The sequence below is a fragment of the Artemia franciscana genome, chromosome 3, assembly GCF_032884065.1.
Source record: "Artemia franciscana chromosome 3, ASM3288406v1, whole genome shotgun sequence".
In the NCBI taxonomy this organism is placed as follows: domain Eukaryota; kingdom Metazoa; phylum Arthropoda; class Branchiopoda; order Anostraca; family Artemiidae; genus Artemia; species Artemia franciscana.
The window spans coordinates 9,217,039-9,228,941 of NC_088865.1; the positions used below are offsets into that span (position 1 = coordinate 9,217,039).

The 11,903-nt window shown below is 34.1% G+C and overlaps 1 protein-coding gene across 1 annotated transcript; it reads left to right on the plus strand.

Annotated features, from left to right (window-relative positions):
• The first annotated feature begins 5,673 nt into the window (after nucleotides 1-5,673).
• LOC136024846 (keratin, type I cytoskeletal 9-like) lies at nucleotides 5,674-11,508 on the plus strand. The gene is made up of 3 exons (XM_065700345.1): nucleotides 5,674-5,824; nucleotides 9,536-10,133; nucleotides 11,395-11,508. Exons 1-3 carry the CDS (start codon nucleotides 5,810-5,812, stop codon nucleotides 11,421-11,423), a joined length of 642 nt encoding a protein of 213 aa, XP_065556417.1. The 5' UTR covers nucleotides 5,674-5,809; the 3' UTR covers nucleotides 11,424-11,508.
• The last annotated feature ends 395 nt before the right edge of the window (nucleotides 11,509-11,903 follow it).

An 11,903-nucleotide genomic window follows, 5' to 3' on the forward strand; every position in this document is an offset into this window, starting at 1 on the left:
TTAAACGAAAATTTCCAGCATTTTTATAATTTTCCATCCAAACATTAAAAAAGAAAACAGGTCCTTGGAAATCAAATTTGGTTTCATTTTTATATTTTTCAAATGTGAATACGGCTTCTAGACCCTACCTAGATCACTCCATCAATTTACCCCATTTTCAATTGAATTCACACCATTTTAAATTAAATATCTGACATTTTTATAATTTCACATCATGAGCTTTAAGATCAAAACGGGTCTTGTGAAATAAGAATTTGATTAATTTGTGAAATAAGAGTTTAATGATATTCCTTTTTTTCCTACACTACTGATAAAATGTAATAATTTAATATTTAGTGAATTGTTCGATATCAATATCTAAATATATATGTTTATTTTTTCTTTCAATAACCTTTAAAATCATAACTTTTTTCTAATTTTTCAAATTTCTTTTCAAGATCAGCTGCTTTAGAATCAAAACGCTTAGGTGCAAATAAATCAACTATTCCACCTTTAAAATAAATAGTTATAACGAGTTTATTTCGATGTATAGTTGTAACACATTTCATTCCTGCAATCCTGCGCTCCTTTCTAATGTCTAAATCTTCTTTCCTAATAGTTCGATTATATTTTTTTTAGCATTTTCATTTCGCTTAAAAGTTTCTCCATATATTAATAAATAATTTTATTAAACAAATATCCAAATCAAAAATAATTGATATATTGACATATAATTTGCTATCATTGAAGAAGTAAGGGTATCGAAACCTTATCAAAAGCCTTTGAAAAGTCAATATAACAAAATCAAATGGTATACCTAGGTCTGCAAAGCCCTGAAAGTAAGTATTATCTCAAGAAGTTGGGTGTTACAAGATCTTCGTTTTTGAAAAACATGTTGAGCAGGACTCCAAAGACTATTAACATGGAAGAACTTTTGCATTCGCTCTACAATCAATTTTTCCATCACTCGACAAAAAATAGATGTGATTGAAATTGGCTGATAATTTATAAAATCTTATTTGAAACCCTTTTTATGAAGGGTTTTTACTAAGGTATTCTTCCAGCCAGTGGGACACAACCCATGTGCAAGATATAAATTAAATATGGAGTTAAGTGGCTCTGCAATTTCTCCAGCTATTTTTTTAATCATTTCATTTGAAAATCCGTCTACATCTGGTGATTTGGTTATGTTTAATTTTTCAAGAATATGATTTACCTCAATTACTGAAAAATCCGAATCATTAAAGTGTGAAGTAGTTTCATGTGGTGTTTTTCGGTATTTCAAAATGTGAGGGTATTGATTTTGGCTTAACAAAAACAGAAGCAAAAGTCTCATTAAAATGTGGGCCTTTTCAAAATCATTGTCAATTGGTAATTGTGCAGTTGGATATGTGAATGTTTATATAGAGGGTGCCAGATTTGGTTAATTTCTATTTACATACTTCCAAAATATTTTTGGTGATGTAGTACTAGATTGAATAATACGCGTCTCCAGCTCTTCACGATTGGCTCTAAGAAGCTTAGCAACCCTATTTCTTGCTCTCGTGTACGCGGACCTTTTATCATTATTTTGCAGTTGGCTTTATGACTGTTGTGGCTTATTTTTGTTATTACGCGATTCAATATAAGACCATCAAAGATTGTTTTTTTCGCGAATTACTTGGAGTAATTGACGTGGAAGCTTAGGCTTTCCTCTATTGTCAGAACAATTACTCATCAATGGAACAAATTTCTCCCTACACCTCATTAAAATTTCTTTCATAAATTCAAGACCTGAATCTGGAGACACCTGACCAGTTTTTAACTCATGCATAATATTAAGAGACGAAATAAAATTCTTCATAGATTCATAATCTGCATTAAAATAATCATACCTCAAAGTGTCAAAATCTATGTTCAAAACATCATCTACAGATTTAGTAATAACAAGGTCTAAATTAGATGGGGCATCCTTTCTTGCTCGGGTTGGCATATCAATATGCTGGTACAAGTAAAAATCGTCCACTCTATCTAAAAACTGCTGTTCATGAGACAGACTTGGCTGAATTGTACTATGGACACACCTATCTATGCACGGTAAGTTAAAGAATTGGCAAAAATACAAATTGGTGTAACCACCACAAATTCGTCTAAACACTGCTTGCAAAAAAAACTGTCGAATGGTATCTGTCAATGCTCTATCCAATTTGTAAGATACTCTTATTATTTATTTTCTATCTTTTTTTTTGTAACAGCCATAATTTCTTAAAAATATTGTAACTTTTTGACTGGATTTAAATGTTTGATTGTATTGTACTTCCTATAGGGAGTGAGGAACTAGGCTGAAAATGAGGCTAAAGTAAGATTTCCTTTAGTCCCTCCCCAAAAGGTTTTTGATTCCCTTTACCCCCATAAAGGAACAATTTAAGTAACATCAATCTACGAACCCTTTGAAGATTGCTAGGCCATTTCTGTGTCATGCTCTTTTTCCCTCCTGTTTTTCGTTTTTAGTATATGCATTTGTTTATTTCTATTATATTAAAGGTTTTTTGTTCGTTTTGACTAGATTCAAATATTAGGTTATTTTATTGTAAATATACAAATTGGGATAAAATGAAGAAGGAAATGATTATGAATTTTTAGAAAAACAGTAATAGTAAAAGAATGAAGGTGAAGAAATATTCGCCTCCTACCTCCTCCTTTCCTCCGTTTAAAAATGATTAGTATGAAGAAGAAAAAAGACTTGCCATTTTTGCATTTCATTGTGTTTTCAGTATAGAATATGCGCGAAGGGTGGACATGACCGTAGTGTCCCTATTTACTTGGCAATAAAACATCATGTACTGGTAGGACCTACAGCGAGACGGGATCTTCACTATGTGGGATCGACAGTAATCACTAGTATATGCCGTAGCAGGGCCCTTTGATGGATCTGTATAGTTGACTTCTCTTCTCACAACATTACGAATGTCGCACGGTTGGTTTCTTCTGGACAAATGATTTCACTAACTTCTCTAACTCTTATTTCATTTTTATTCCTAGGTGTAGGAGATTTTCTTTTTTTTTTTTAACAGACTTTTTCAAAAGACTTTTTTCAATAGACGTTTTTCTAATTTTTAGAAAAACAGAAATAATAAAAAACGAAGGTTAAGAAATATTTTCTTAACCTTAAATAAGGTTAAGAAAATTTTCTTAAATATTAAGAAATATTTGCCTCTTACCTCCTCCTTGCCTCCTTTTAAAAATAATTAGTATGAAAGAGAAACAAGACTTGCCTGCCGCTCCTAAGACTTATTAAATAAAAAAAACATTTATTTTTAACTGAAAGTAAGGAGCGACATTAAAACTTAAAACGAACAGAAATTACTCCGTATATGAAATGGGTTGTCCACTCCTCAGCGCCTCGCTCTTTACGCTAAAGTTTTTAATTGTTTTAAAAAGTAGAATTGTGGCAAAGAGTCAAACTTTAGCGTAAAGAGCGAGGGATTGCGGAGGGGACAACCCATTTCATATACGGAGTAATCTCTGTTCGTTTTAAGTTTTAATGTCGCTCCTTACTTTCAGTTAAGAAAACTAGTTTTTTTATATTTAATTTCTGAACGTTTTTGAATTAATGCATGTTTGATTATGGCTCTCCGCACATAAATTATTAAAATGAAATATGCATATTAATTCTTTTTTTTTTGCTAAATGGCTTTCTCTTAGTTTTGATCAGACGATTTTGAGAAATAAGGGGTGGGAAAGGAGGCGTAGTTGCCCTCCAATTTTTCGGTTACTTAAAAAGGCAACTAGAACTTTTAATTTTTAACGAACGTTTTTATTAGTACAAAATATACGTAACTTAAGAATCAACTTACGTAACAAACTTTTATATTCTTATATTTTTATTATGTATATGAGGGGTTTGTCCCCTCGTTAATACCTCGCTCTTTACACTAAATCTTAAGTTTTGTTCAAATTCTTTAAGAATGATCCTTGAATCAGAAAGGCCGTAGAATAAATAGTTGAAATTACTAAAAATACTTTTGCGCAAAGAGCGAGGTATTTATCTCCTCCTGAATACCTCGCTCTTTATGCTAAAGTATTTTTAGAACCCCTCATATGCGTAATAATATCTGTTCGTTTTAAGTTTTAATGCTACTCCTTACTTTTAATTGAAAAAACTTTTTTATGTTTAATTTTTCATTGTTTTTTATAGTAATGTTAGAAAATCCCGCGCCCTTTTCATTGAATGTCTCTTCCCCCATGACATATTCCTCCAACGAAAGATCCTCCCACATATCCCCCTCCCCTCAACCCCACCCCCAAACCAAAAAAAAATCCCCCTGAAAACGTCTGTACACTTCCCAATAGCTATTACTGTATGTAAACACTGGTCAAAGTTTGTAACTTGCAGCCCCTCCCCCAGGGACTGTGGGCAGCAATTCATCCCCAAAGACACAGTTATTATGGTTTTTGACTATGCGGAACAAAATGGCTATCTCAAAATTTTGATCCATTGACTTTGCAAAAAAATGAGCGTGGGAGGGGGCCCATGTGCCCTCCAATTTTTTGGTCACTTAAAAAGGGCACTAGAACTTTTTATTTCCGTTAGAATGAGCCCTCTTGCGACATTCTAGGACCACTTGGTCGATACTATGACCCCTGGGAAAAAAAAAGAACAAAAAAAAAAACAACAAATAAACATGCACATGCATTCTGGCAAAAAATACGAAATTCCACATTTTTGTAGATAAAGGCTTGAAATTTTTGCTCTAGGGTTCTCTGATACGCTGAATGCGATGGTGTGATTTTCGTTAAGATTCTACGACTTTTAGGGGGGTCTCCCCCCTATTTTCCAATATAAGGCAAATTTTCTCAGGCTCGTAACTTTTGATGACAAAGACTAAATTTGAAGAAACTTATATATTTAAAATCAGCATGAAAATTCGATTCTTTTGATGTATCTTTTAGCATCAAAATTCCGTTTTTTAGAGTTTACCACGAACTGTTTGAAAAAGGACTTCCAGAGTTCAGTTATTGTGAGATCCTATATCATACAGAAGCAAGAAAACCTATAAGAAAAAATACAAATTACAAGAAAACTAATTAACGGATAATCAATACGTAAAACTAATACAGATGTTCAGTCAGAGGGGGGGGGGCTCACTCCAACAATTCAACACGGTGCGTCGATGTAAGGTTTCTACAATCCCGAACGGATTGACCAAGATTGTTTGAACTGTTCAACAAAAATTTCTACCTTTGAAGCCTTGTATTGAATTTCACTATCAACATATCATTGATCATCATAGTTCTTATGCACTTTGATAGAAGTATTACAAAAAAAAACAATTCGTACATTTTTTATGAAAGATTAATTAACTTGATTTTTTTAAGTTTTAGCAACAAAAAACGGCCCAGTTATATAGAACATATGCAAGAGGATGGTTGTAAATCATAACACTTGAGAAAATTTATAGTCATATTGCTTTAGTCATTGGAAATTTTTTATATGTTGATCAGTGGAGATCTTGCAATTGTGCAATAAAATGTTTCAGCTTTGAAACTTTGAGCTTCCTTTCACCATGAGCAAATGAATAGATAAATGCTACTCCTTTTTTTTAACTCAGAGAAGTGAAGCAAAACGCTTCTTGAAAAATATACAATGCAAATCTGAATCAAATTTGAATAAATAGTATTTGTCCAGTGATTTTTATGAATGCTTATTTTCAATTAGCAAGCCGAACAATTCTTTTTTAAAAAGTTGAAGATGAGCATCCTTGAAATTTGTTTAAAATGATGAGAAGTCAGATTTGTTCATATCAGTTATCTAGAGTTTACCGTTAGAAGAACATTTCCGGGCTAAAACATGTTCTTCAGAAAGGTGAGTAAAATTGTACTAATTTCGACTTTGTATGGTGAGCTCAAACAACAAAATTTAGGTGGCCAATGATATGTTGCATCAGAATGAAAGGTGTTATTAAAATAGCTAAATTTCAAGAGAAACAACAAATGTTCATTATAAACTCAAACACATAAAAAATGTGCTAAAACTCAAAAGTAAATGCAATCAAATCAGAAAATATCAATTTATGGGGTAATTTATGGGGGAAAATCGTCTAATGATTTTATTTTCATCTTTAACTTTTGCTTTTACTTTTTGCTTTAACTTTTAACTTTTATTAGTAAAAAATATACGTAACTTAAGAATTAATTACGTAACAAACTTTCATAGCCTTATATTTTTATTATGTATACGAGGGGGTTTGTACCCTCGTTAATACCTCGCTCTTTACACTAAATCGTAAGTTTTGTCCCAATTGTTTAAGAATGACCCCTGAATCAGAAAGGCCGTAGAATAAATAGTTGAAATTACTAAAAATACTTTAGTATAAAGAGCGAGGTATTTATCTCCTCCTAAATACCTCGCTCTGTATGCTAAAGCATTATTAGAAACCCTCATATTCGTAATAATATCTGTTCGTTTTAAGTTTCAATGCTACTCCTTACTTTCATTTGAAAAAAGTTTTCATGTTTATTTTTCATTGTTTTCTTATAGTAATACTAGAAAATCCTGCGCCCTTTTCATTGAATTTTTCTTCCCCCATGACAGATTCCTCCAAGGAAAGATCCTCGAACATAGCCCCCTCTCCTCAGCCCCACCCCCAAACAAAATAAAATCCCCCTGAAAACGTCTGTACACTTCCCAATAACCATTATTATATGTAAACACTGGTCAAATTTTGTAACTTGCAGCCCCTCCTCCAGGGATTGTGGGGGAGTAAGTCATCCCCAAAGACATAGTTATTATGGTTTTCGACTATGCTGAACAAAATGGCTATCTCAAAATTTTGATCCGTTGACTTTGGGAAAAAATGAGCGTGGGAGGGGGTCTAGATGCCCTCCAATTTTTTTGGTCACTTAAAAAGGGCACTAGAACTTTTCATTTCCGTTAGAATGAGCCCTCTTGCGACATTCTAGGACCACTTGGTCGATACGATGTCCCCTGGGAAAAAGAAAAAACAAACACGCACCCGTGATTTGTCTTCCTTACTACCCGGGTCGCTCCTTACTGCAGTTCGTTACCACGAACTGTTTGATAAAAAAGGGATTGCGTCATTGTGCACGCGCGAAGGAGGAGCCAAAGAAAAATTTTATACATATATTGCGTCCCAGAACTCTTAACGGTTAACATAGGAGCGTGCATGACTGTACATTATGTACTTAGGCTGTGATTTACGCTAAACAACCGCAACAGTAATTTCACAGACGTTTGACTTGCAGCAACAGATGGACCAATTTGCTGTTACAGCAGAATTACGAAATTAATTTTCTACCTTCTTAAAAGCTCACTGAAAGTTATGGCGATATTAAGCACAATGAGGAAGACAATTTAATTGTAGCTGATTGTAAAATTCGTAATAAGTACTTAATGATAGGAAAACGTAAGGTATTGAGGTCTTTCCGGGACTACCCAAAAACTTAATTTATGTGCAGAAAATAATATGGATAAGATAGATAAGATAAGATAAGATTTATTCATCACGAAACGCACAAACAATATTACATTTTACTATTTCCCCAAAGGCTCTTTGGCCTGTAAAAAAGGGGAAAATGAACGAGCCACTTACTCAGAGAAGAAAAAAAATAATCACTTACAGAGAGAAGAGCAAAAAGGAGAAGAGAGGAAAGTATAAATAAAATGAAAAACTATAGAAAACAAAACTAAATAGACTAATAGATTGAACAGACTAAATTAATTAAGTAGATCTGTAGATAAAATAGACTCCAATGAAATAATCAGGAAATATATATGCATACATACACGCATATACACATATAAAAAGAGATAAAATAATTTCTAAGAAGCCAATGAATTTTTAATAATTTTTTTGAACAAACCGAATGAGTGGCACCTTCGAGCTGATTCGGGCAACTTATTCCATACAATGTAACTCGCAATTAAAGGATTAAAGTCTGACCTTACACAAGGAGTAAAAGGAACTTGAATATGATTTTCGGTATTGCGAAGATTATAATTATTCTGATCAGAGGTGAAAGATGGCTGAACACTTAGGGGACGGGGGAGGTCACCATGAAGCTGAGAAAAAGTAAAACATGCACACGAAAGAATATACAGTGACTCGAGATCAAGTAATGGGATAACTCTTGAACGGTTAGTTTCCTTAATGAGGTTTCTAGCTTTATTATAAACCTTAGAAAGTGGTTTTAACAGTGAAGGAAAGGTTGACATCCATACTATTGGACAGTAGGAAACGTAAGATCGGATCAAGGAGTGAAAAAGGATTTCCAAAATTGATCCAGGGAAAATATGTTTGAGTTTCCTTAAAATACCGAGACTCCTGCATATCTTCATTTTAATCAAATCAATGTGACGCTTGAAAGACAAATTTTCATCAACAAGAATGCCCAAAAAACGAACATATCGATCTTTAGATCTGTGAATTATCCCATTTGGCTGATGAATTTCTGATAACTTGGGATAAATCTGAGAAACATGCGAAAATATCAAAAAATTGGATAGAATAGGGAATAACACTATTCCCTATTCCCTATAGGGGAAAACTATTCTAATCGTAGAATAGGGAATAACAGAACATTATTCGCAATAATTTCCAAGATACAAAACACATATATAAAGTCATGTAACATATGATTTTAAGCTATAGAACGTCTGTCGCATTAATTAAACGCACTTTCAACATCTAGGAATAAAAAATAGATCTTCACTGGGCTTTGTACTCTAATTTTTTGTAGGAGTATAAATCAAAATCAGGTGACAACATCGTTAATTGATGATAGGCTAGAAGTTGATTAATTAGTTAAATATGAGCCGATTTGGGCCAAGATGAGTACTTGGATAGTATAAAAAATGATTCATCTGGAATATTCTTAAAACCTTATTCCCCCCTACCCTCACGTCCTGTAAAATTGTAACAGCTCTGATTTTGGGGCATATTTCAAAATAGCTTTTATAAATTTTTCTTCTTTTTTCTTTCTGATTACCTAAGAAATGTGAAATTACACAGGTAATAACTCTTTGATAGTTTTACGGAAATTTCCACTCCCATCGACTCATTGCTATGTCTAAAACAAAATAGAGGGTCATAATTAAAGTCTTTTCAGTTGATACTTTTGAATTAAACTCCGGTGTTTTCGGCATAAGATTCACAGTTTCTAAAATTCTCTTTGATTTTGATATTTGTTCAAAACTCAAATATCATCTACTCTCAGTGGAAATTTTAAGTTATATTATTCTTGCAAATGTTTAGAAACTTAAGTTCAAAAGGAAAGTTCATTTCTTATAAAATAAAAGATAAGATTCAAGTTATCCTTGAGTAGTGAGCAACTATTGACAATTTTTTTTATTGCCATTGGGCAACTAAAACTTTTGTTTGATCCGATATTCCACTTTTGGGGATGGGGGTCACGTAGCAAAAATATTCCACCTTATCTCATTATCAAAGGACTTAACTTAAAATGGGAATTATGTATGAATTTCCCCAAGCATACCATGCCTGTTGCCGATTTACTAATAAAGGGGTTTCAAAATGATCAAATACATTTTTTTCAGGTCTGCGTCATGTACTTCCTCGCTGTTCTGGGATGTACACTTGCCGGTTTCCTAAATTCTGGCTATGGAGGTAGTGGCGGTAATTTTGGATTTGGCGGTGGCCAAGGCGGAGGATCGTTCGGATCCACAGGAGGCTATGGTGGAGGATTTGGCGGTAGTCATGGTGGAGGATCTAGTGGAGGATATGGCGGTGGCTCTTCGGGAGGTTCATTTGGATTTGGCGGTGGTCACGGTGGAGCATCTAGTGGAGGCTATGGTGGTGGCTCATCTGGTGGATCTTTTGGATTCAACGGTGGAAAAGGTGGATTTGGATCTGGTGGAAGCTATGGCGGTGGCTCATCTGGTGGATCTTTTGGATTCGGTGGCACCAAAGGCGGAGGATCCTTTGGATCTGCTGGAGGGTATGGTAGTGGCTCATCTGGTGGATCTTTTGGATTCAATGGTGGCCACAGTGGAGCATCTAGCGGAGGCTACGGTGGTGGTTCATCCGGTGGATCTTTTGGATTTGGTGGTACCAAAGGTGGTGGATCGTTTGGATCTGGCGGAGGCTATGGTGCTGGCTCTTCCGGTGGATCTTTTGGCTTTGGTGGAGGCCATGGTAAGTCAACTCTTTCTAACTAAGTCTTAATCCTGACATTTCAGGAAAACTATTTCCATCTATGTTTTCATTTCAGTGCCATGCAGATCTCCACACTTCTAACTTACGTTAAGTTTAGAATACTAGTTCTTTTTTTAAGTTAAAGTAAAGAGTGGCACTGAAGCCAAACAGAATAGAAACTGTCCTGCTTCCAAATTAGATTGTCATTCCTTCATCCCACCTCTTTGTGCTCCAGTTAAAATAGAGCTTAACTGAAAACATTTTAGAGCGCAGAACAAATAGTGAAGCGGTGGTAATAATTTTCTTAAGTTGTAATTATTTTCTTATGTTTCCATTTGTCTTTCAAAACATATGACCTAAAAATTCGATCGTTTCAGTAGCTGATTAACTTACCATTGCTTTCTAGAAACATTATGAAAGATAAAATTAATTTTCATCACTTTGCTCTTGTGCTAAAACATTGGTTTATGAACCACTTATGTGAAAAAGTCAGACTTTAGCACACAAAGTGGGGGAGGTTAATATGGATGGTATCCTCACTCTCATACAGGATAATTTTAGTTTAGCTGGAGTGGTGATTTTGCTCTTTACTGTCATTTGAAACAAAAAACTGATTTTGAATTTAATTCTTAAAACCATAATCATCGTCTCTCAGGGAGTTTGCTTTGAGAAATATAGTGTCTATAGATTTCAACCCATCTCATTAAAATAGGCATATGTACTTTCAAGCTTACGGTGTGTGTTTTGCTACAATATGACCCAGGCCAAGAAGGTGCCCTGTTACCCCTCTTTGCTTCTAAGTCATAAAAAACATACTGAGAGATCTTAACTTCTATTCAAAAGAGCTCTGTTTCAATAGTTAAGTATTATTGGTTTGATGCGAACAGCCCCTGGGGTCGTAGATTTAGGGGGATATAAGGAGAAAGGTCATTGGTTAAACATTGGCTTGGAGTTTTTAAAACGTGCAAGACTACCTTCCACTTTCAATTTTGAATTCAAAATGTTGATTTTTTTTTTTTTATCCGAAATTGTTTCACTTATTCATTGTGCTTGGAATATTGTATTTGCTGAATTTTTTCATTTGTTAAAAAAAAAAAATACATGGTCCTTGTAATTGTAAAATTTTTCACAGTTATTCACAGATTGCCACCTCCCACCAGTATTTTGATGAAATTACGCCACTAATATAGAGGACAGTGAAATAGCAAGCATTGACAGTTTAATACAGTATATGTGTTGACTATACCTGTTCTATTTTCAGGAGGAGGCTCTGGAGGCTACCGCGGATGATCGTGATACAAGTTGAGCAAAACCAATTTTTTAGTTATGTTATTGCTTTTGTTAAAGTATTTCATATTATAAATTTTATTTTCTATCAACGTAATATTCATGCTTTATTGTTACTGCGTCGCTTCATTTACTGTGGATTCATTCCTAACCTAATGTTAAAGGGCTCGAGATGAAGTTCGCTATAAATCCATGCTTTGAAGTTGATATTGTCAGAATTCTAGACTTAGGAGTAACAGAAATTACTCCGTATATGAAAGGGGCTTTTCCTCCTCAGCGCCCCGCTCTTTACGCTAAAGTTTCTAACTGTTTTAAAAATAGAGTTAAGAGAAAGAGTCAAACTTTAGCGTAAAGAGCGAGGCGTTGAGGAGGAAAAGCCCCTTTCACGGAGTAATTTCCGTTTGTTTTAAGTTTTAATGTTGCTCCTTACTTTCATTTAAAAAAACTTGTTTTTTTATTTAATCAGTTACATAAGACCATTGG

Coding starts and splice junctions, on each gene's coding strand:
- LOC136024846 (XM_065700345.1), top strand. Junction 10,134..11,394: donor TGGCTTTGGTGGAGGCCATG/GTAAGTCAACTC, acceptor TTCTATTTTCAG/GAGGAGGCTCTGGAGGCTAC.